At 41.1% G+C, this 25,787-nt stretch overlaps 1 protein-coding gene across 1 annotated transcript in view; it reads left to right on the top strand.

The window, feature by feature from the left end:
* The window catches only part of LOC121847439 (neurexin-1-like), a 103,853-nt gene that overhangs the window by 47,334 nt on the left and 30,732 nt on the right, over positions 1-25,787 (top strand). Inside the window, exons 6-7 of the mRNA XM_042328470.1 lie at positions 7,088-7,218; positions 7,564-7,816. Of these exons, the coding sequence (XP_042184404.1) occupies positions 7,088-7,218; positions 7,564-7,816 (384 nt within the window). The remainder of the gene's footprint in view (positions 1-7,087; positions 7,219-7,563; positions 7,817-25,787) is intronic.

The raw sequence follows: 25,787 nt of genomic DNA, 5'->3' as shown, positions 1-25,787 counted from the left end.
CACCATATTTGTGTATTCGTCTATGTTGTTCTCGGAGGCTACCCTGAACATATCCTAGTCCACTTGATCAAAACAATCTTGAACCGTGGATTCCGATTTGGTCAGACCAGTACTTACCACGGATATTTCCTGTTGGTTTCTTCCTACAGGAAGGGAGGAGCAAAACAGAGTCATGATCAGATTTGCCGAAGGGAGGGCGAGGGAGGGCCTTGTAGGCATCCCGGAAGTTAGAGATGCAGTGGTCTAGAGTTTTCGGAGCATGAATACTACAGTCAATGTTTTGGTAGAAATGTTTCTCAAATTTGCTATGTTCAAATCCACAGCCACAATAAATACGGCCTCAGGGTATGTGGTTTCCAGTTTGCAGTGAAGTTATTTGAGGGCCATCGGTGTAGGGGGAATATACACGGCTGTGACTATAACCAAAGATAATTCTCTTGGGAGGTAATATGATCGGCATGTGATTGTGAGGTATTCTAGGTCGGGTAAACAAAAGGACGAAGGATCCGATTTGTGAAAGTCCTGGTCGTATTCCTGGTCGTAATGCTGGTAATGATGGTGAATTACCACCCATCTGATATCCAAAAGTTCTTCCCGGATTTATCTAATAACACAAAAAATTACACTGTAAGAATATTTTCATTTTAAATGTTTTAATTTTTGATTTAACCTTTATTTAACTAGGCAAGTCAGTTAATACTTCTAAGGGCTGAGATCCAGGACGGGATCAATATGACAACAGCCAGTGAACGGGATCAATATGACAACAGCCAGTGAAAGTGCAGGGCGCCAAATTCAAAACAACAGAAATCTCATAATTAAAATCCCTCAAACATACAAGTACGTATCTTATACCATTTGAAAGGTAATCTTGTTGTTAATCCCACCAACAGTGTCTGATTTCAAATAGGCTTTACAGCAAAAGCACCACAAACAATTTTGTTAGGTCAGAGCCAAGTCACAGAAAAACACAGCTATTTTTCCAGCCAAAGAGTGGAGTCACAACATCAGAAATAGAGATTAGAGAATTAGAGAAATAGAGAATTAATTAACCACAAACCTTTGACGATCTTCATCAGATGACACTGTTTGTTTTGTTCGATAATGTCCATCATTTATGTCCAAATAGCTTCTTTTGTTAGGGCATTTGCTAAACAAATCCAAAAGCTCATTCTGGTCCAGCCGAACGTCGGACGAAAAGTTCAGTTACAGCCCGCAGAAACTTGTCAAACTAAGTATAGAATCAATCTTTAGGATGTTTTTATCATAAATCTTCAATAATGTTCCAACTGGAGAATTCCTATGTCTGTAGAAAAGCAATGGAACGAGAGCTAACTCTCTCGTGACCGCGCCTCAGAACCTGTGGCACTCTGCCAGACACCTGACTCATTCCTCTCTCATTCGGTCCCACTTCACAGAAGAAGCATGAAACAATGTTCTGTTGACTGTTGACATCTAGTGGAAGCCTTAGGAAGTGCAACATAACCATAACCAATAACCACTGTATCTATAATAATAGGGGCTGAGTTTTAAAAAAAACTACAAGCCTCAGATTTCCCACTTCCTGGTTGGATTTTTCTCAGGTTTTCCCCTGCCATATGAGTTCTGTTATACTCACAGACATCATTAAAACAGTTTTAGAAACTTCATAGTGTTTTCTATCCAATACAACTATGCATATATTAGCATCTGGCACAGAGTAGCAGGCAGTTTACTCTGGGCACCTTATTCAGACAAGCTACTCAATACTGCCCCTCTGTCACCAAGAAGTTAATCACCACTTCATTAAGTCAGGATTCCTATTTGACTCAGCCATGCCTCCTTGCCCGTCCAACAATTCCTCATCTCCCACCCCTTCTAATGTGACTATCCCCGATGCTTCTCCCTCTTTTTCCCCTGCCCTGCTACAAAGTTTCTACCTGCAGGCAGTCACTGAGTTTGAGGTGGTAAAGGAGATCCTTAAACTTAGACCATTTCTTCTTTAAGGTTGCTGTCCTTATCATCGCCGAGCATATCTCCACATTTTTTAACCTGTATCTCCTTTCTGGGGAGGTTACCATTGCTTGGAGGTCAGCCAGGGTTTGTCCTTTTTTTAAAGAGGTCAAGATGATCTTAACTGTTATAGGCCTATTTCTATTTTGCCCTGTTTATCAAAACCTACTAGTATTTTCTACTACTTCTAGGACACATCACGGCACTCTATTCTCCTCTGTAAACTGGTCATCTCTGTGTACCCATCGTAAGACCCACTGGTAGATGCTTACTTATAAAACCCTCTTAGGCCTCACTCCCCCCTATCTACTGCAGCCCTCATCCTCCACATACAACACCGGTTCAGCCTGTCACATTCTGTTAAAGGTCCCCACACATCCCTGGGTCGCTCCTCTTTTCAGTTCGCTTCAGCTAGTGACTGGAATGAGCTGCAACAAACACTCAAACTGGACAGTCTTATCTCCATCTTTTCATTCAAAGACTCAATCATGGACACTCTTACTGACAGTTGTGGCTGCTCTGCGTGATGTATTATTATCTATATCTTCTTGCCCTTTGTGCTGTTGTGTGTGCCCAATAATGTTTGTCCCATGTTTTATGCTGCTACCACATTGTGTTGCTACCATGTTGTTGTTATTTTGTGTTGCTACCTTGCTGTGTTGTCATGTGTTGATGCCTTGCTATGTTGTTGTCTTAGTCTCTCTTTATGTAGTATTGTGTTGTCTCTATTGTTGTGATGTGTGATTTGTCCTATATTTATTTTGTATTTATTTAAAATAATTGAATCCCAAACCCCCGTCCCCGCATGAGGCCTTTTGCCTTTTGGAGGCCATCATTGTAAATAAGAATTTGTTCTTAACTTCTTATGGCTAGGGGCAGCATTGAGTAGCTTGGATGAATAAGGTGCCCAGAGGTGGCCAGAGTAAACTCCCTGCTCCTCAGTCCCAGTTGCTAATATATCCATGTTATTAGAATATTGGATAGAAAACACTCTGACGTTTCTAAAACTGTTTGAATGATGTATGTGAGTATAACAGAAGTAATATGGCAGGCAAAAACCTGAGACAAAATCCAACCAGGAAGTGGGAAATCTGAGGTTGGTTGATTTTCAACTCATTCCCTATTGAAGATACAGTGGGATATTGGTCACGATGCACTTCCTAAGGCTTCCACTAGATGTCAACAGTCTTTAGAAACTTGTTTTAGGCTTCTACTGTAAAGTAGGGGCTCATAAGAGCTCTTTGAGTCAGTGGTCTGGCAGAGCTCCACAGGCTCGTGGCGCTCGTTCCTGTGAAAGGTAGTTCCCGTTCCATTGCTTTTCTACAGACAAAGGTTGTAGAAACATTATTGAAGATTTATGTTAAAAACATCCTAAATATTGATTCTATACATCGTTTGACATGTTTCTACGGACTGTAACGGAACTTTTTGACATTTCGTCTGCTCCTAGTGAACGCGCTTCGTGACTTTGGATTTGTTTACCAAATGCCCTAACAAAAGAAGCTATTTGTACATAAATTATGGACATTATCGAACAAAACAAACATTTATTTTGGAACTGCGATTCCTGGGAGTGCATTCTGATGAAGATCATCAAAGGTAAGTGAATATGCTCTTTATGACTAATATTGACTACCCAATATGGCGGATATCTTTTTGGCTGCTTTGTTGTCTGAACGCTGTACTCAGCTTATTACATAGTTTGCTTTTTCCGTAAAGTTTTTTTACTAATCTGACACAGCGGTTGCATTAAGAAGTATATCTCTAATTCCTTGTATAACACTTGTATTTTCATCAACATTTATACTGAGTATTTCTGTAAATGGAACCATTTTCCAGAACTTCTTGGGGTTAGACCCACACAGAGAGAACTGCTCCTTTAAAGTAACTAACTTTGGCCTGTCAGATAGCCTGAGTACACTTATTTCTCATTTGCCTGAATGATAGCCAGTCAGGCTGAGTATGCGTGTGCCGAGCCTTTCGCCAAACGCAATTCTTGAGGTGGAGTAACTCTGCAAGATCATGGTCGAACCAGGGGCTGAACCTGTGTTTAATTCTCATTTTCTTTATGGGGGTGTGTTTGTTAACAATCCCACTGAAAATATCAAAAAAGAAGGCCCAAGCATCTTTGACAGAGTGGATCAAGCTGATTCTATATCATTTTACAGAGGCCAGTTCATGGAGGAAGGCTTGCTCATTAAAGTTTTTTGCAAGTGTCTATGACAAATCAGGACATGTCATTTCACTGAGCAGCCATTATAAACACAGGCTGTAAAACAGTGATCACTAATGTCATTACAGAAAACATCAGACTGATACCTATATGAATTATTTGTGAGGATAACATTTTGTGAGGAAAACCTTATTTGTGAGGATAGCATTTTCTGGGTGTTTGGAGTCTTACCTTGTGGGAATGGTAATAATCTGAGAAAAATGTAGGGAGTCCCGTTGCTTTAAGACTTGGTCAGGTGGTTTAAGCATGTCCCAGTTTAGGTCACCAAGCAGAACAAATTCAGACTTAGTGTAAGGGGCCAGGAGAGAGCCTAGGGCAGGTAGGGTACAGGCCGGTGCTGATGGAGGACGATCGCACCCAGCAACAATCAACAAAGAGCTATTTGAAAGTTTAATGCTTAAAACCAACAAATCAAATTGTTTGGGGACAGACTTGGTAGAGACAACCGAGCACTGAAGGTGATCCTTGGTAAAGATTGCCACTCCCCCACCTGTGGAAGATCTGTCTTGCCGAAAAAGGTTCTAACCAGAAACGTTAACATCAGTATTGAAAACACTCTTCCTTAATCACGTCTCAGTAATGACCAACACATCTGGATAGGAGCTGTGAACCTACACTTTTAATTGATCCATTTTAGGTAATAAGCTTCTAGTGTTAACGTGCAGAAAACCCAGGCTTTTACTTGAGCAGAAATCAGTGAAGCAGATATTAGAGCACAAGTCAGAATTGGGACTAGCAACAGTATGGGCCAGTGTGTACATGCACATTTCCAGATATCATCAACAGTAATACAATAAATCAGAGCTCTGCAGTGCTGATTTATGACATCTGAATTTGCATCAGATGGAAACAAGATCATATTGTGCAGCAATTTCATCAGGTAACATGAATATAAAGCCGGTGAGAGGTGGTTCGAATAGTATGGGAGGCCAAAAGTCTGTGTAACCAAAAGAGAGTCCCGAGTGTGGGAAAAAACATAGTTTGTCCCACGGATGGGTAAAGAAAGTTTGTAGTCAACAATGTATGCAGGAGTCATGAGACAAAGAGCAAAATGCACAATAAAAAAAAAGTATATATAACAACTTGGGGCCACCATTGTAAGTTCAGAGTCACTTACCCCAACAGTGCGTGAGTGCTGAAATAACACATAAAAAAACTAAATACTGCAAAGTTTCTTAAGAACTAGAAGCATGGCAGTCCTATCCGTCATCACCATTTTCATCACCTGATTTAGTATGTAGGGAGGAGGTGAAGAGCAACATGCAATTTTGTTGTATTGTTTTTCCCTTCAGCTAGCCCGGGTTTACACTAAATCTACACACACACACACACACACACACGCACACACACACACACACTTAGCATTCCAGTGGTTTTCCGTAAAGCATTGAGCTCATATCACGTAGCTGGTCGATATCTACCACATCCGTCAATCAAAAAGTAAATTACTACTACTACTGGATGACAAATATCCTTCCCTCTCAATCACGTTTCTCTCTGCTCCCTTCTCGTTCTCATCCTCCCGCCCTCCTGCACTCCCTCCTCCTCATCTCTGGATAGTTCTTCTGAGTCTGTTCTCAGCCCAGCCAGGTATCTCTCCAGGTATCTCTCCAGGTACCCCCCCCCCTCAACCTCTGTCACTTTCTCTCTATATATATAGTATTTCTATCTCTGTTTCTCTTTTGCTCTCTTTCTCTCTTCTCTCTCTCTCTGTGTTTACTCCCCTTTCTCACTCTCTCTTTTCTTGTATGGTTCTCCTCAGCCCAGTAGCTCCGTACCTTAGTACTTCAGAGCCGTGGTATAGATTACTTTGAGGAGGGGGAACACTGGTTCCAACTAGCGAATGCACCTGCCAATAATTATTTGTACACACATACATCCCCCCCACACACACACACACACACACACACACACACACACAGGCCATACACTTTACAGTCCAGTCAGGTCCTGTGTTATTTACCATCCAGAATTAAAGATGAATGAGAGTGATAAATCAAGGAGAGGGAAACACACTAACTCTCCTAGCCAGGTGCATGTGTTGGAAACTTAGAGAGATCGAGCAATATATATATATATAAAGCACGAGAGAGAGAAACAACCTGCAGTTCGTTAATCACTCTGAAATATGGCCAAGACAGGGTTTGTTGTTTGGGTCGGCTCTGAAAATGAAAGAGCCCCCCCCCCCCACCCCCATTATTATTTTATGGCTGCTGCTCTATTGATGAATGAGATATACAATGGGGGAAATAAAAGGAGGGTAGAATGGAGAGTTACTTTTATGGGATCACAGATTACTAATGGGCCTCGACTCGCAGCAATATTATTTAGTGTTGTATCAATGCCAGACCTGGGTTCAACTACTATTTAAAACGTTATCTGTGCTCGAATGAGTCTGCTTGGCTGAATGGAATTAATAGGACAGTCAAAAAGTGCAAACCCAGCTAGAGAAAATGTTGTATGTATTTGAAAGATTTCAAGTAGTATTTGAAACCAGGTATGTTTAACGTTCATTCCAGAAGAAAAATGTCTCACCTGGTAGTGATAAATGAAACTAATTAAACGTCTTTCTCCATCTGTATTGAACCCTTTATGGATCCATCCTGCTTTCAGTGGTGCTTGTGAAGCTGTAGTACGGTTTCATTCCATTCCATTGACATTTGAATGGCATACAATATATGAATAGTTGTTTCAAATCAAACTGTATTTGCCACATGCGATGAATACAACAACTGTAGACTTTACCTTGAAATGCTTTATTGATGGATTGATGGATGTGCGTATTACATTCAGGATAAATCTATAATAACAAATCAACCATGCCAAGTGGTAAACTTCAACACTCCTCCTGTCTCCACCCAGGTACCATCTCCATCAACACACAGCGCCAGGCCTACACAGCCCCAGGAGAGAGTGAGATCCTTGATCTGGATGATAACCTGTACCTTGGAGGACTACCAGAGAATAAACTAGGCATGGTCTTCCCTACAGAGGTACAACACTCACGCACACACACACACACACACACACACACACACTCACACACACACACACACACACACACACACACACACACACACACACACACACACACACACACACACACACACACACACACACACACACACACACACACACACACACACACACACACATATAGATAAACACACAGAGACACAGAGACACACACACACACACGTAATCAACCAGAGAGTAGCGAACCTGTAGCAGCTTAGAGGTTAATTATGCCTTGCTCAAGAGCACAATGGTAGTGGATGGTAGTAGTGATCTGAAATAAGCAGCTCCCCAGTCACCAGTTTTATTTCACGTGTCTCCAGGTCTGGACAGCTCTCCTAAACTATGGCTACGTGGGCTGCATCCGGGACCTGTTCATCGATGGCCAGAGTAAAGATGTCCGCCGCATGGCCGAGGTTCAGAAGGCTGCAGGGGTCAAACCATCCTGTTCTAAAGAACCGCCCAAGCAGTGCCTGTCAAATCCCTGCCAGAATAACGGGGTCTGTCGGGAGGGATGGAACCGTTACGTCTGTGACTGCTCGGGGACGGGATACCTGGGCCGCTCCTGTGAGAGGGGTAAGACATCCATCCATATTTGATCTCTTTCTGGTTTTGATGAATGGGTATTGATACAGAGTGTTGTTACTCCAGTGAGAGAGGTTAGACACATCCCTTGTTTAAATTGTTTGTTTGAGATACAGATTGAGATCAAGATCAAGATTGTTTACACAGTTCTGACATGGAGAATATTGGGTATAGATAAAGTATGGTTTGTGTTGAAAGGTCTATGTAGAGTAGGGGTGTCTTGTGTGTTGAAAGGTCTATGTAGAGTAGGGGTGTCTTGTGTGTTGAAAGGTCTATGTAGAGTAGGGGTGTCTTGTGTGTTGAAAGGTCTATGTAGAGTAGGGGTGTCTTGTGTGTTGAAAGGTCTATGTAGAGTAGGGGTGTCTTGTGTGTTGAAAGGTCTATGTAGAGTAGGGGTGTCTTGTGTGTTGAAAGGTCTATATAGAGTAGGGGTGTCTTGTGTGTTGAAAGGTCTATGTAGAGTAGGGATGTCTTGTGTGTTGAAAGGTCTATGTAGAGTAGGGATGTCTGGTGTGTTGAAAGGTCTATGTAGAGTAGGGGTGTCTGGTGTGTTGAAAGGTCTATATAGAGTAGGGGTGTCTTGTGTGTTGAAAGGTCTATGTAGAGTAGGGGTGTCTGGTGTGTTGAAAGGTCTATATAGAGTAGGGGTGTCTTGTGTGTTGAAAGGTCTATGTAGAGTAGGGGTGTCTGGTGTGTTGAAAGGTCTATATAGAGTAGGGATGTCTTGTGTGTTGAAAGGTCTATGTAGAGTAGGGATGTCTGGTGTGTTGAAAGGTCTATATAGAGTAGGGATGTATTGTGTGTTGAAAGGTCTATGTAGAGTAGGGATGTCTGGAGTGTTGAAAGGTCTATATAGAGTAGGGGTGTCTGGAGTGTTGAAAGGTCTATGTAGATTAGGGGTGTCTGGAGTGTTGAAAGGTCTATATAGAGTAGGGATGTCTGGAGTGTTGAAAGGTCTATGTAGAGTAGGGGTGTCTGGTGTGTTGTAAGGTCTATATAGAGTAGGGATGTCTTGTGTGTTGAAAGGTCTATGTAGAGTAGGGATGTCTGGAGTGTTGAAAGGTCTATATAGAGTAGGGATGTCTTGTGTGTTGAAAGGTCTATATAGAGTAGGGGTGTCTGGTGTGTTGAAAGGTCTATGTAGAGTAGGGATGTCTGGTTTGTTGAAAGGTCTATGTAGAGTAGGGGTGTCTTGTGTGTTGAAAGGTCTATGTAGAGTAGGGGTGTCTGGTGTGTTGAAAGGTCTATATAGAGTAGGGATGTCTTGTGTGTTGAAAGGTCTATATAGAGTAGGGATGTCTTGTGTGTTGAAAGGTTTATGTAGAGTAGGGATGTCTGGTTTGTTGAAAGGTCTATGTAGAGTAGGGGTGTCTTGTGTGTTGAAAGGTCTATGTAGAGTAGGGGTGTCTGGTGTGTTGAAAGGTCTATATAGAGTAGGGATGTCTTGTGTGTTGAAAGGTCTATATAGAGTAGGGATGTCTTGTGTGTTGAAAGGTCTATGTAGAGTAGGGATGTCTGGTTTGTTGAAAGGTCTATATAGAGTAGGGATGTCTTGTGTGTTGAAAGGTCTATATAGAGTAGGGGTGTCTGGTGTGTTGAAAGGTCTATATAGAGTAGGGATGTCTTGTGTGTTGAAAGGTCTATATAGAGTAGGGGTGTCTTGTGTGTTGAAAGGTCTATGTAGAGTAGGGATGTCTTGTGTGTTGAAAGGTCTATATAGAGTAGGGATGTCTTGTGTGTTGAAAGGTCTATATAGAGTAGGGATGTCTGGTTTGTTGAAAGGTCTATATAGAGTAGGGATGTCTGGTGTGTTGAAAGGTCTATATAGAGTAGGGATGTCTGGTTTGTTGAAAGGTCTATATAGAGTAGGGATGTCTGGTGTGTTGAAAGGTCTATATAGAGTAGGGATGTCTGGTTTGTTGAAAGGTCTATATAGAGTAGGGATGTCTGGTTTGTTGAAAGGTCTATATAGAGTAGGGATGTCTGGTGTGTTGAAAGGTCTATATAGAGTAGGGATGTCTGGTTTGTTGAAAGGTCTATATAGAGTAGGGATGTCTGGTTTGTTGAAAGGTCTATATAGAGTAGGGATGTCTGGTGTGTTGAAAGGTCTATATAGAGTAGGGATGTCTGGTGTGTTGAAAGGTCTATATAGAGTAGGGATGTCTGGTTTGTTGAAAGGTCTATGTAGAGTAGGGATGTCTGGTGTGTTGAAAGGTCTATATAGAGTAGGGATGTCTGGTGTGTTGAAAGGTCTATATAGAGTAGGGATGTCTGGTTTGTTGAAAGGTCTATGTAGAGTAGGGATGTCTGGTTTGTTGAAAGGTCTATATAGAGTAGGGATGTCTGGTTTGTTGAAAGGTCTATATAGAGTAGGGATGTCTGGTGTGTTGAAAGGTCTATATAGAGTAGGGATGTCTGGTGTGTTGAAAGGTCTATATAGAGTAGGGATGTCTGGTTTGTTGAAAGGTCTATGTAGAGTAGGGATGTCTGGAGTGTTGAAAGGTCTATATAGAGTAGGGATGTCTGGAGTGTTGAAAGGTCTATATAGAGTAGGGATGTCTGGAGTGTTGAAAGGTCTATATAGAGTAGGGATGTCTGGAGTGTTGAAAGGTCTATGTAGAGTAGGGATGTCTGGAGTGTTGAAAGGTCTATATAGAGTAGGGATGTCTGGTTTGTTGAAAGGTCTATATAGAGTAGGGATGTCTGGTGTGTTGAAAGGTCTATATAGAGTAGGGATGTCTGGTGTGTTGAAAGGTCTATATAGAGTAGGGATGTCTGGAGTGTTGAAAGGTCTATATAGAGTAGGGGTGTCTGGTGTGTTGAAAGGTCTATGTAGAGTAGGGATGTCTGGAGTGTTGAAAGGTCTATATAGAGTAGGGATGTCTGGAGTGTTGAAAGGTCTATGTAGAGTAGGGATGTCTGGAGTGTTGAAAGGTCTATATAGATTAGGGATGTCTGGAGTGTTGAAAGGTCTATGTAGAGTAGGGATGTCTGGTGTGTTGAAAGGTCTATATAGAGTAGGGATGTCTGGTGTGTTGAAAGGTCTATATAGAGTAGGGATGTCTGGAGTGTTGAAAGGTCTATATAGAGTAGGGATGTCTGGTTTGTTGAAAGGTCTATATAGAGTAGGGATGTCTGGTGTGTTGAAAGGTCTATATAGAGTAGGGATGTCTGGAGTGTTGAAAGGTCTATATAGAGTAGGGGTGTCTGGTGTGTTGAAAGGTCTATGTAGAGTAGGGATGTCTGGAGTGTTGAAAGGTCTATATAGAGTAGGGATGTCTGGAGTGTTGAAAGGTCTATGTAGAGTAGGGATGTCTGGAGTGTTGAAAGGTCTATATAGAGTAGGGATGTCTGGAGTGTTGAAAGGTCTATATAGAGTAGGGATGTCTGGAGTGTTGAAAGGTCTTTGTAGAGTAGGGATGTCTGGAGTGTTGAAAGGTCTATGTAGAGTAGGGATGTCTGGAGTGTTGAAAGGTCTATGTAGAGTAGGGATGTCTGGTGTGTTGAAAGGTCTATATAGAGTAGGGATGTCTGGAGTGTTGAAAGGTCTATGTAGAGTAGGGATGTCTGGTGTGTTGAAAGGTCTATATAGAGTAGGGATGTCTGGTGTGTTGAAAGGTCTATATAGAGTAGGGATGTCTGGAGTGTTGAAAGGTCTATGTAGAGTAGGGATGTCTGGAGTGTTGAAAGGTCTATGTAGAGTAGGGATGTCTGGAGTGTTGAAAGGTCTATATAGAGTAGGGATGTCTGGAGTGTTGAAAGGTCTATGTAGAGTAGGGATGTCTGGAGTGTTGAAAGGTCTATGTAGAGTAGGGATGTCTGGAGTGTTGAAAGGTCTATGTAGAGTAGGGATGTCTGGTGTGTTGAAAGGTCTATATAGAGTAGGGATGTCTGGAGTGTTGAAAGGTCTATGTAGAGTAGGGATGTCTGGTGTGTTGAAAGGTCTATATAGAGTAGGGATGTCTGGTGTGTTGAAAGGTCTATATAGAGTAGGGATGTCTGGAGTGTTGAAAGGTCTATGTAGAGTAGGGATGTCTGGAGTGTTGAAAGGTCTATGTAGAGTAGGGATGTCTGGTGTGTTGAAAGGTCTATATAGAGTAGGGATGTCTGGAGTGTTGAAAGGTCTATATAGAGTAGGGATGTCTGGTGTGTTGAAAGGTCTATGTAGAGTAGGGATGTCTGGTGTGTTGAAAGGTTTCTGTAGTGTAGGTATGTCTTGTTTGTCGAAAGGGTTCAACAAAGTAGTGGTGGGATTTAATGGTGGTGGAGAAGGGGGTGGAGGGTGTCAGAAAGAAATGTGAATATATTTGACATCAAAGGCTGCCTTAAAAGAGAAGGGTTTTAAGCCATTCATTACACATGCTGCAGATTTGGGATGCTTTGTCAGAGAAGAGAGAGGAATGACCACCTCCTTGCTTGTGTGTGTGTGTGTGTGTGTGTGTGTGTGTGTGTGTGTGTGTGTGTGTGTGTCTGTGTGTGTGTTTGTGTCTCTGTGCATTTGTATATGTGTGTGTGTGTCTCTGTGTGTGTGTCTATGTATGTGTGTGTCTGTGTGTCTCTATTTGTGTGTGTGTCTGTGTGTCTCTATTTGTGTGTGTGTGTGTGTGCGTGTGTGTAAGACCACATCCCTGCTTCTGCTTCAGTTCTGGGCTGCTTGGTACTGAAGGAGGAGCCTGTCAGTTGGACTGTTTAATAGCAGTGTTGAAAGTTACCAACTCCAAGAAGGCAAACAACGACATAAGAATACTAAATCTGTATGTTGGGGATGAGGATGGAAAGAGAGAGGGAAAGATTGAGAGGGAGCTAGAGGGAGAAAGATAAATATATGTACATATATGCTTACCTTTGACTCTCTCCCACAAATACCTGTAACTCATTAGGTAAATTAGTGTGAGGAGCCTACAATTAACAATTATCCAACCTGTGCTGACATAAAAACATTACACACACACATCTTAACCAATTAATTGGTTAAGATGCAATGGTTGATAATATATAATTACTGTGGCAAGATGAAATGGTTGATAAGATATAATTACTGTGGCAAGATGAAATGGTTGATAATATATAATTAGTGTGGCAAGATGAAATGGTTGATAAGATATAATTACTGTGGCAAGATGAAATGGTTGATAATATATAATTACTGTGGCAAGATGAAATGGTTGATAATATATAATTACTGTGGCAAGATGAAATGGTTGATAAGATATAATTACTGTGGCAAGATGAAATGGTGGATAATATATAATTACTGTGGCAAGATGAAATGGTTGATAAGATATAATTACTGTGGCAAGATGAAATGGTTGATAATATATAATTACTGTGGGAAGATGAAATGGTTGATAAGATATCATTACTGTGGCAAGATGAAATGGTTGATAATATATAATTACTGTGGCAAGATGAAATGGTTGATAAGATATAATTACTGTGGCAAGACGAAATGGTTGATAAGATATAATTACTGTGGCAAGATGAAATGGTTGATAAGATATAATTACTGTGGCAAGACGAAATGGTTGATAATATATAATTACTGTGGCAAGATGAAATGGTTGATAAGATATCATTACTGTGGCAAGATGAAATGGTTGATAAGATATCATTACTGTGGCAAGATGAAATGGTGGATAATATATAATTACTGTGGCAAGATGAAATGGTTGATAAGATATCATTACTGTGGCAAGACGAAATGGTTGATAAGATATCATTACTGTGGCAAGATGAAATGGTGGATAAGTTATCATTACTATGGCAAGATGAAATGGTTGATAAGATATCATTACTGTGGCAAGACGAAATGGTTGATAAGATATCATTACTGTGGCAAGATGAAATGGTTGATAATATATAATTACTGTGGCAAGACGAAATGGTTGATAAGATATCATTACTGTGGCAAGATGAAATGGTGGATAAGATATCATTACTGTGGCAAGATGAAATGGTTGATAAGATATCATTACTGTGGCAAGATGAAATGGTTGATAATATATAATTACTGTGGCAAGATGAAATGGTGGATAAGATATCATTACTGTGGCAAGATGAAATGGTTGATAAGATATCATTACTATGGCAAGATGAAATGGTGGATAAGATATCATTACTGTGGCAAGATGAAATGGTTGATAAGATATCATTACTGTGGCAAGATGAAATGGTTGATAATATATAATTACTGTGGCAAGATGAAATGGTGGATAAGATATCATTACTGTGGCAAGATGAAATGGTGGATAAGATATCATTACTGTGGCAAGATGAAATGGTGGATAAGTTATCATTACTATGGCAAGATGAAATGGTGGATAAGATATCATTACTATGGCAAGATGAAATGGTGGATAAGTTATCATTACTATGGCAAGATGAAATGGTGGATAAGTTATCATTACTATGGCAAGATGAAATGGTGGATAAGTTATCATTACTATGGCAAGATGAAATGGTGGATAATATATAATTACTGTGGCAAGATGAAATGGTGGATAAGATATCATTACTATGGCAAGATGAAATGGTGGATAAGTTATCATTACTATGGCAAGATGAAATGGTGGATAAGTTATCATTACTATGGCAAGATGAAATGGTGGATAAGTTATCATTACTATGGCAAGATGAAATGGTGGATATGATATCATTAATGTGGCAAGATGAAATGGTGATAGAAAACAGGGCCCTATACACAAATACACACTCACAAATACACATGTTAAAATACACATAAAAAATACACGTTTAAAAATGGAGATAGAGAGGAAACAGAGAGATAGAGAGGTGGAGGAAAGACAGGAAATATAATGAGAGATAGAGAGGTAGATGAAACAGAGAGAGAGAGGTGAAGGAAGGAGAGGACATAGAGAGAGAGAGGTAGAGGAAAGACAGGAAAGAAAGAGAGAGCGGGAGAGAGAAAGAGAGAGAGAATATCTAAAGCCTGAGGTCATCTGCCGTTGGACTAAAGAGCAGGAACCTGGACTTCACCAAAGTAATCGTAAATACAGACATTGTCATCCTACAAGAAACATGGTACAAAGGAGACGGACCCACTGGTTGCCCTCTAGGTTACAGAGAGCTGGTGGTCCCATCCACCAAACTACCAGGTGTGAAACAGGGAAGGGACTAAGGTGTATGCTAATTTGGTATAGAGCAGACCTAACCCACTCTATTATATTAATCAAAACAGGAACATTTTACATTTGGCTAGATTTTCAAAAGGAAAGGATAACAGAGAAAAATGTCCTCCTGTGTGCTACCTATATACCCCCACTAGAATCCCCATACTTTAATGAAGACAGCTTCTTCATTTCCAGGGCCAGGGACATGTTCTAGCCTGTGGCGACCTTAATGCAAGAACCGGACAAGAACCTGACACTCTCAGCAAAAAGGGGGACAAACACGCACCTGAATGCTTCCCTGTCAAATCTAATAATGTAAAACAGAAAACAGAAGAAAGTTAACAACAATGACAAATGGTTTGATGAAGAATGCAAAATCCTGAGAATGAAATTGAGAAACCTATCCGAATAAAATATAGAGAACCAGAAAACCCGAGTTTATGCCATCACTATGGTGAATCACTAAAACAATACAGAAAATCACTGTGGAAAAGGAAAGAACAGCACCTCAGAAATCAGCTCAATGTAATTGAATAATCCAGACTCTAACCACTTCTGGGAATATTGGAAAACCCTAAACAAACAATAACATGAGCATTTATATATCCAAAATGGAGATAGATGGGTAAACCACTTCTCAAATATTTTTGGCCATATAACAAAGGACAAACAGCAAAAACATATACAGTGGGGCAAAAAAAGGCCTGTAATTTTCATCATAGGTACACTTCAACTATGACAGACAAAATGAGAAATAGAAAAATCCAGAAAATCACATTGTAGGATTTTTAATGAATTTATTTGCAAATTATGGTGGAAAATCAGTATTTGGTCAATAACAAAAGTTTATCTCAATACTTTGTTATATACCCTTTGTTGGCAATGACAGAGGTCAAACGTTTTCTGTAAGTCTTCACAAGGTTTTCACACACTGTTGCTGGAATTTTGGCCCATTCCTCCATGCAGATCTCCTCTAGAAAAGTGATGTTTTGGGGCTGTTGCTGGGCAACACGGACTTTCACCTCCCTCCAAAGATTTTCTATGGGGTTGAGATCTGGAGACTGGCTAGGCCACTCCAGGACCTTGAAATGCTTCTTACGAAGCCAGTCCTTCGTTGCCCGAGCGGTGTGTTTGGGATCATTGTCATGCTGAAAGACCCAGCCACGTTTCATCTTCAATGCCCTTGCTGAAGGAAGGAGGTTTTCACTCAAATCTCACGATACATGGCCCCATTCATTCTTTCCTTTACACGGATCAGTGTCCTGGTCCCTTTGCAGAAAAACAGCCCCAAAGCTTGATGTTTCCACCCCATGCTTCACAGTAGGTATGGTGTTCTTTGGATGCAACTCAGCATTCTTTGACCTCCAAACACGACGAGTTGAGTTTTTACCAAAAAGTTATATTTTGGTTTCATCTGACCATAGGACATTCTCCCAATCTTCTTCTGGATCATCCAAATGCTCTCTAGAAAACTTCAGACGGGCCTGGACATGTACTGGCTTAAGCAGGGGGACAAGTCTGGCACTGCAGGAGTCCCTGGCGGCGTAGTGTGTTACTAATGGTAGGCTTTGTTACTTTGGTCCCAGCTCTCTGCAGGTCATTCACTAGGTCCCCCTGTGTGGTTCTGGGATTTTTGCTCACCGTTCTTGTGATCATTTTGACCCCACGGGGTGAGATCTTGTGGGGAGCCCCAGATCGAGGGAGATTATCAGTGGTCTTGTATGTCTTCCATTTCCTAATAATTGCTCCCACAATTGATTTCTTCAAACCAAGCTGCTTACCTATTGCAGATTCAGTCTTCCCAGCCTGGTGCAGGTCTACAATTTTGTTCCTGGTGTCCTTTGACAGCTCTTTGGTCTTGGCCATAGTGGAGTTTGGAGTGTGACTGTTTGAGGTTGTGGACAGGTGTCTTTTATACTGATAACAAGTTCAAACAGGTGCCATTAATACAGGTAACGAGTGGAGGACAGAGAAGCCTCTTAAAGAAGAAGTTACAGGTCTGTGAGAGCCAGAAATCTTGCTTGTTTGTAGGTGACCAAATACTTATTTTCCACTATAATTTGCAAATAAATTCATTAAAAATCCTACAATGTGATTTTCTGGAGAAAAAAAATCTCATTTTGTCTGTCATAGTTGAAGTGTACCTATGATGAAAATTACAGGCCTCTCTCATCTTTTTAAGGGGGAGAACTTGCACAATTGGTGGCTGACTAAATACTTTTTTGTCCCACTGTACTTGATCAAATACACATTTTAGAATCATCAACTAATAACTACCTTGGGAAAATCCTCTGCATTATCATTAACAAATCAAATCACATTTATTTATATAGCCCTTCGTACATCAGCTGATATCTCAAAGTGTTGTACAGAAACCCAGCCTAAAACCCCAAACAGCAAGCAATGCAGGTGTAGAAGCACGGTGGCTAGGAAAAACTCCCTAGAAAGGCCATAACCTAGGAAGAAACCTAGAGAGGAACCAGGCTATGTGGGGTGGCCAGTCCTCTTCTGGCTGTGCCGGGTGGAGATTATAACAGAACATAGCCAAGATATTCAAATGTTCATAAATGTCCAGCATGGCCCAATAATAATAAGGCAGAACAGTTGAAACTGGAGCAGCAGCACAGCCAGGTGGACTGGGGACAGCAAGGAGTCATCATGTCAGGTAGTCCTGAGGCATGGTCCTCCGAGAGAGAGAGAGAGAGAGAGAAAGAAAGAAAGAAAGAGAGAATTAGAGAGAGCACACTTAAATTCACACAGGACACCGAATAGGACAGGAGAAGTACTCCAGATATAACAAACTGACCCTAGCCCCCCGACACATAAGCTACTGCAGCATAAATACAGCAGACTTATACATTTCCTCAGTGAAAACAATGTACTGAGCAAATGTCAAATTGGCTTTTACAAAATTACCGTGCAACAGACCACGTATTCACCATAAACACCCTAGTTAACAAACAAACAAACCAAAACAAAGGCAAAGACTTATCATGCTTTGTTGATTTAAAAAAAAATGCTTTGACTCAATTTGGCATGAGGGTCTGCTATACAAATTGATGGAAAGTGGAGTTGGGGGGAAAACATACAACATTATAAAATCCATGTACACCAACAACAAGTGTGCGGTTAAAATTAGCAAAAAACACACATTTCCTTCCACAGGGCCGTGGGGTGAGACAGGGATGCAGATTGAGCCCCACCCTCTTCCACATATATGTCAATGAGTTGGTGAGGGCACTAGAACAGTCTGCCGCAACTGGCCACACACTACTAGAATCTGAAGTCAAAAGTCTAGTGTTAACTGATGATCTGGCGTCACGCCCTGACCTTAGAGAGCCTGTTTATTTCTCTATTTGGTTAGGTCAGGGTGTGATTTGGATGGGCATTCTAGTTTTCCATTTCTTTGTTGGCCGGGTATGGTTCCCAGTCAAAGGCAGCTGTCTATCATTGTCTCTGATTGGGAATCATACTTAGGCAGCCTGTTTTCCACCTGAGTTTGGGGGATCTTGTATTTGCACAGTTACTAGGTTGCCTGCAGAACGTTAGGTTCCTTTATTTTTTGTTGTTTTGTTGGTGTTCATCAAAAAATAAAGAAAGATGTACACTTTCCACGCTGTGCTTTGGTGTCATTCTGACGACGGACATAACACCTGGTGCTTCTGTCACCAAACAAGGAGGGCCTATAGCAGTACCTAGATCTTCTGAACAGATTCTGCCAGACCTAGGCCCTGACAGTAAATCTCAGTAAAACAAAAATATTGGTTTTCCAAAAAGGTCCAGTCACCAGGACCACAAATACAAATTCCATCTCGACACTGTTGTTTTAGAGCAGGTATTCCCAAACTGGGGTACGCACAATTCCGTAGGGGATACACACAAAAATATATATATACATAATCTCAGCAAAAAAAAGAAACGTACTCTCGCTGTAAATTGTGTTCATTTTTTAGCAAACTTAACATGTGTAAATATTTGTATGAACATAAGATTCAACAACTGAGACATAAACTGAACAAGTTCCGCAGGCATGTGACTAACAGAAATGGAATAATGTGTCCCTGAACAAAAGGGGGGTTAAAATCAAAAGTAACAGTCAGAATCTGTTGTGGTCACCAGCTGCATTAAGTACTTTAGTTTGTCTCCTCCTCATGGACTGCACCAGATTTGCCAGATCTTGCTGTGAGATGTTAGCCCACTCTTCCACCAAGGCACCAGCAAGTTCCCGGATATTTCAGGGGAGAATGGCCCTGGCCCTAACACTCACCCTCTGATCCAACAGGTCCCAGACGTGCTCAATGGGATTGAGATCCGGGCTCTTCACTGGCCATGGCAGAACATTGACATTCCTGTCTTGCCGGAAATCACACACAGAATGAGCAGTTTGGCTGATGGCATTGTGTCATGCTGGAGGGTCATGTCAGGATGAGCCTGCAGGAAGGGTACCACATAAGGGAGGAGGATGTCTTCCCTGTAACACACATCGTTGAGATTGCCTGCAATGACAACAAGCTCAGTCCGATGATGCTGTAACACACCGCCAAAGACCATGACGGACCCTCCATCTCCAAATCAATCCCGCTCCAGAGTACAGGCCTCGGTGTAACGTTCATTCATTCGATGATAAATGCAAGTCCGACCATCACCCCTTGTGAGACAAAATCGCGACTCGTCAGTGAAGAGCACTTTTTGCCAGTCCTGTCTGGTCCAGCGACAGTGGATTTGTGCCCATAGGCAACGTTGTTGCCGGTGATGTCTGGTGAGGACCTGCCTTACAACAGGCCTGCAAGCCTATTGTGGACAGTCTGAGCACTGATGGAGGGATTGTGTGTTCCTGGTGCAACTCAGGCAGTTGTTGCTATCCTGTACCTGTCCCGGAGGTGTGATGTTCTGATGTACCAATCCTATGCAGGTGATGTTACACGTGGTCTGCCACTGTGAGGACAATCGGCTGTCCATCCTGTATCGCTGTCCTAGGTGTCTCACAGTACGGACATTGCAATTTATTGCCCTTGCCACATCTGCAGTCCTCATGCCTCCTTGCAGCATGCCTAAGGCACGTTCACGCAGATGAGCAGGGACCCTGGGCATCTTTCTTTTGGTGTTTTTCAGAGTCCTTTCCACAGGTGCATGTTCATGAATTATTTATGGTTCATTAACCTCTTGCGACGAGCAAACCCGTATCCGGGAGCGTAATCTTAGCCTCAAACGCATTAGCATAACGCAGCGGACATAAATACCCCTATAAACTTTTCCTATTCATGAAAATCGCAAATGAAATGAAATAAATATATTCAAACACAAGCTTAGCCTTTTGTTAACAATACTGTCATCTCAGATTTTCAAAATGTGCGTTACAGCCAACGCTAGACAAGCATTTATGTAAGTTTATCATGGCATAATGCTATGCTAGCTCTGCTGGCAGCAGGCAACATTTTCATGAAAATAAGAAAAGCAACCAAATTAAATAATTTACCTTTGAAGAACTTCAGATGCTTTCACTCAGGAGACTCCCAGTTAGATAGCAAATGTTCCTTTTTTCCCAAAATATTATTTTTGTAGGCGAAATAGCTCCCGTTTCTTCATCATGCTTGGCTGAGAAATCAACCGGAAAATGCTAAAACTATAACGCCAAACTTTTTTCAAAATTTGCTCCATAATATCGACAGAAACACGGCAAACCTTGTTTAGGATCCATCCTCAAGGTGTTTTTAACATATATATTCAATAATATATGCGTCGAGGCAATTGGTGTCTCATAAGAAGCGATTGGAAAAATGGCTACCTCAGTATTTTACGCGAGATTTTCTGCGGGAGACACCATGTGACATGCTATATATGGCCCCTTACAGCCATTCTTCAATGGAAGATGTCCTAAAAAGACGTCACAATGCTGTAGACACCTTGGGGAATATGTGGAAAACGTAAGCTCATTCGTAACTCATTCACAGCCATATAAGGAGTCATTGGCCTGAGGCGGTTTCAAAAAATGCGGCACTTCCTGGTTGGATTTTTATCTGGGTTTCGCCTGTAACATCAGTTCTGTGGCACTCACAGACAATATCTTTGCAGTTTTGGAAACGTCAGAGTGTTTTCTTTCCAAAGCTGTCAATTATATGCATAGTCGAGCATATTTTCGTGACAAAATATCTTGTTTAAAACGGGAACGTTTTTCATCCCAAAATTTTTATAGCGTCCCCTAATGCATAACTGGGAAACAGTGTTAAAACCCTTTACAATGAAGAAATGTGAAGTTATTTGGATTTTTATGATTTATCTGTGAAAGACAGGGTCCTGAAAAAGGGACGTTCTTTATTTGCAGAGTTTATATCTATAATTGTTTTTAAACTATTTTTTCGTTTTTCAAACAGTCCAATTATATTTTCCAAAAGGGCAATACATTTGGGTGAGGTTTTTTTCTTGTCTGAGTAGCCTCGTTTCACTGCCAAAAATAAAATTAAACCATCTAGTGTTCAGTGAATTAACAAAACAGTGTCAAATACAGATAGCCTAGTCAATGATTTAACATCCAATCACATTAACCGTTACTCTCTCAAACGTAGCTGCTGCACATGTTGGTATCTGTACTGATGACGCAAAACCCATGACAGGGAGACATCGTAGAGTGGTAACACACATGCAAGCAGTTGCTCCCGACGCCACTTGAGTACACTGCAGCATCCACCGAGACTATTGCTGCCAAGGGAATGCATGACAGCTTGAAAGACATTTTGGATACTACAGTGAAAAATGTTAACTTTGTTAAAGCAAGGCCCCTGAACTCTTTTCTGTATTTCCTGCACTATGCAATGATATGGACAGCGACGATGTAACGCTTTTACAACATACAGAAGTGCGCTGCTTATCAAGGGGCAAAGTATTGACACATTTTTTTTTTTTTTTGCGATACAAACTTAAAGTTTTCTTTACTGACTATAATTTTCACTTGTCTGACCGCTTGCATGATGACGAGTTACTCACACGACTGGCCTATCTGGGGTTTTTCTCACCTGAATGATCTGAATCTAGGATTGCAGGGACTCTCCACAACTATATTCAGTATTGTGGACAAAATTGAGGCTATGTTTAAGAAGTTGGAGCTCTTCTCTGTCTGCAAGGACAACACACAGGTCTTTCCATCATTGTATGATTTTTTGTGTGTAAATGAACTCAAGCTTATGGACAAAGTCAAATGTGATATAGCGACGCACCAGAGTGAGTTGGGTGCGCAATTACGCCGGTACTTTCTTGAAACGGATGACACAAACAACTGGATTCGTTATCCCTTTCATGCCCTGCCTCCAGTCCACTTGCCGATATCTGAACAAGAGAGCCTCATCGAAATTTCAACAAGTGGTTCTGTGAAAATTGAATTTAGTCAGAAGCCACTACCAGATTTCTGGATTGGGCTGCACTCAGAGTATCCTGTCTTGGCAAATCACGCTGTTAAGACACTGATGCCCTTTGCAACCATGTACCTATGTGAGAGTGTATTCTCAGTCCTCACTAGCATGAAAACTAAATACAGGCACAGACTGTGTGTGGAAAATGATTGTAGACAGGGACCCTCTTTTCAATACAACCCAACATTGCAGAGGTATGTGCATCCTTTCAAGAACACCCATCTCATTAACCTGTGGTGAATTATTCACAATTTTTGATGAACAAATACATTTTTATATGTAAGATGGTTAAATAAAGAGCAAATAATTGATTATAATAATTGATTATAATTATTATTATTATATTATTATTTGTGCCCTGGTCCTATACGATCTCTGTGTCACTTCCCACCAGCTGGGTTGTGACAAAAACTCACACTCATTCTTATGTTTAATAAATATATCTGACAATGGTGGCAAAAAAAACGACATTTGAGAGTGTGCTGAACCTGGTGCTATAGGGGGTACCTAGCTAGAGGTTGAATGTTTGAAGGGGTACGGGACTATTAAAAGTTTGGGAAGCACTGCCCTAGAGTACACAAAAAACTATACATACCTCGGCCTATACATCAGCGCCACAGGTAACTTCCACAAAGCTGTGACCGAGCTGAGACGAGAAGGGCCTTCAATGCCATCAAAAGGAACATTAAAATTTGACATACCAATTAGGATCTGGCTAAAAATACTTAAATCAGTTATAGAACCCATTGCACTTATGGTTGTGAGGTCTGGGGTGTGCTCACCAACCAAGAATTCACAAAATGGGACAAAAATATACTCCGTGTTCAACGTAAAACACCAAATAATGCATGCAGAGCAGAATTTAGACCGATATCCGCTAATTATCAAAATCCAGAAAATAACCGTTAAATTCTACAACCACCTAAAAGGAAGTGAGTCCCAAACCTTCCATAACAAAACCATCACCTACAGAGAGATGAACCTTGAGAAGAGTCTCTTCAGCAAGCTGGTCCTGGGGCTCTGTTCACAAACACATACCCCACAGAGACCCAGGACAGCAACACAGTTAGACCCAACCAAATCATGAGAAAACAAAAAGATAATTATTTGACACATTTGTAAGGAATTAACAAAAAAAACAGAGCAAACTAGAATGCTATTTGGCCCTAAACAGAGAGTACACCGTGACAGAATATCCGACCACTGACTGACCCAAACTTAAGGAAAGCGTTGACTACATACAGACTCAGTGAGCATAACCTTGCTCTTGAGAAAGGCCACCGTAGGCAGACCTGGCTCTAAAGAGAAGACAGGCTATGTGCACACTGCCCACAAAATGAGCACTTCCGACAGAGGATCAAAATGTAAACATGCAAAATGCATAATCATATTAGAGACACATATTCCCATCAGATTACACAGATCCACAAAGAACTTTTAAACAAACACAATTATTTATTTTACCTTTATTTTACTAGGCAAGTCAGTTAAGAACAAATTCTTATTTTCAATGACGGCCTAGGAACAGTGGGTTAACTGCCTGTTCAGGGGCAGAACAACATAATTGTACCTTGTCAGCTCGGGGATATGAACTTGCAACCTTTCGACGCTCTAACCATTAGGCTACCGATTTTGATAAACTCCCATATCTACTGGGTGAAATACCACAGTGTGCCATCACAGCAGCAACCTGTTGCAACAAGAAAAGGGCAAACAGTGAAGAACAAACACCATTGTAAATTCAACCCATATTTATGTTTATTTATTTTCCCTTTTGTACTGTATCTATTTGCACATCGGTACAACACTGTATATGTATATAGACATAATATTCATTCTTTTGGAATTTTTACCATTAATTTTTTATTGTTTATTTCACTTGCTTTGGCGATGTAAACATATGTTTCCCATGCCAAGAAGAGACAAAGAGAGAGAGAGAGAGAGAGAGAGAGAGAGAGAGAGAGAGAGAAGAGAATTGACTGCTCTGAGCTTCGGTCACTTCTGGCCTCCTACACGGAACTGTAAAATGGCTGTCTTCTCCTGCTAACCATTTGGCTCATCAACCCACTCACTCATGACCAGATCCCGAGAGAAATAGAATCACTCTAGTCCCTCTCTTCCTCCCTCCCTCCTACCTGCGGCACAGAGAGGAGGATAACTATTTGAAGGTAGAGAGAGGGAGAGAGAGAAGGACAGACACTGAGCAATCCATTTCAGCATACTAACGAACCAGGTCTCCAAGGATGCCCCTTGCAGTGAATTAGACCTACAGTGTAGGGTGTGTAGATTAGTAATGCTTAGTAATGCACTGTGTGGCGGGTTGTTCCGTGTCATATAAATGAACCATATTTCATATTGGCAATTCATTTCCCATCCCTTGACAATTCAACTAAGTGAGACAGTGATCATGACAAAGTGAGAAAATTGCTTTTTAACTTTTTAGTATATGTTTGGTCTATAAAATATATATTTGTTAAGTGCATGTGTTTGTATGTACTGTACAGTTGAAGTTGGAAGGTTACATACACTTAGGTTGGAGTCATTAAACATTAAATGTATTGTTAACAAACTATAGTTTTGGCAAGTCGGTTAGGGCATCTACTTTGTGCATGACACGAGTAACTTTTCCAACAATTGTTGACAGACAGATTATTTAATTTATATTTCACTGAATCACAATTCAGTGGGTCAGAAGTTTACATACACTAAGTTGACTGTGTCATTAAACAGGTTGGAAAATTTCAGGAAATTATGTCATGGCTTTAGAAGCTTCTGATAGGCTAATTGACATCATTTGAGTCAATTGGAGGTGTACCTGTGGATGTATTTCAAGGACTACCTTCAAACGCAGTGCCTCTGCTTGACATCATGGGAAAATCAAAAGAAATCAGCCAAGACCTGGTTCATCCTTGGGAGCAATTTCAAAACGCCTGAAGGAACCACGTTCATCTGTACAAACAATAGTACGAAAGTATAAACACCATGGGACCACGCAGCCGTCATACCGCTCAGGAAGGAGAAGCGTTCTGTCTCCTAGAGATGAACGTACTTTGGTGCGAGAAGTGCAAATCAATCCCAGAACAACAGCAAAGAACCTTGTGAAGATGCTGATGGAGACAGGTACAAAAGTATCTGTATCCACAGTAAAACGAGTCCTATATCGACATAACCTGAAATGCCGCTCAGCAAGGGAGAAGCCACTGCTCCAAAACCGCTATAAAAAAGCCAGACTACCGTTGCAACTGCACATGGGGACAAAGATCGTTATTTTTGGAGAAATGTCTGATCTGATGAAACAAAATTAGAACTGTTTGGCCATAATGACCATCATTATGTTTGGAGGAAAAAGGGGGAGGCTTGCATGCCCAAGAACACTATCCCAACTATGAAGCATGGGGGTGGCAGCATCATGTGGAGGTGCTTTGCTGC

The sequence above is a fragment of the Oncorhynchus tshawytscha genome, linkage group LG01, assembly GCF_018296145.1.
Source record: "Oncorhynchus tshawytscha isolate Ot180627B linkage group LG01, Otsh_v2.0, whole genome shotgun sequence".
Classification (NCBI taxonomy): domain Eukaryota; kingdom Metazoa; phylum Chordata; class Actinopteri; order Salmoniformes; family Salmonidae; genus Oncorhynchus; species Oncorhynchus tshawytscha.
Note: the sequence above shows the minus strand (reverse complement) of the source record. Positions and strands in the feature narration are given on the sequence as shown.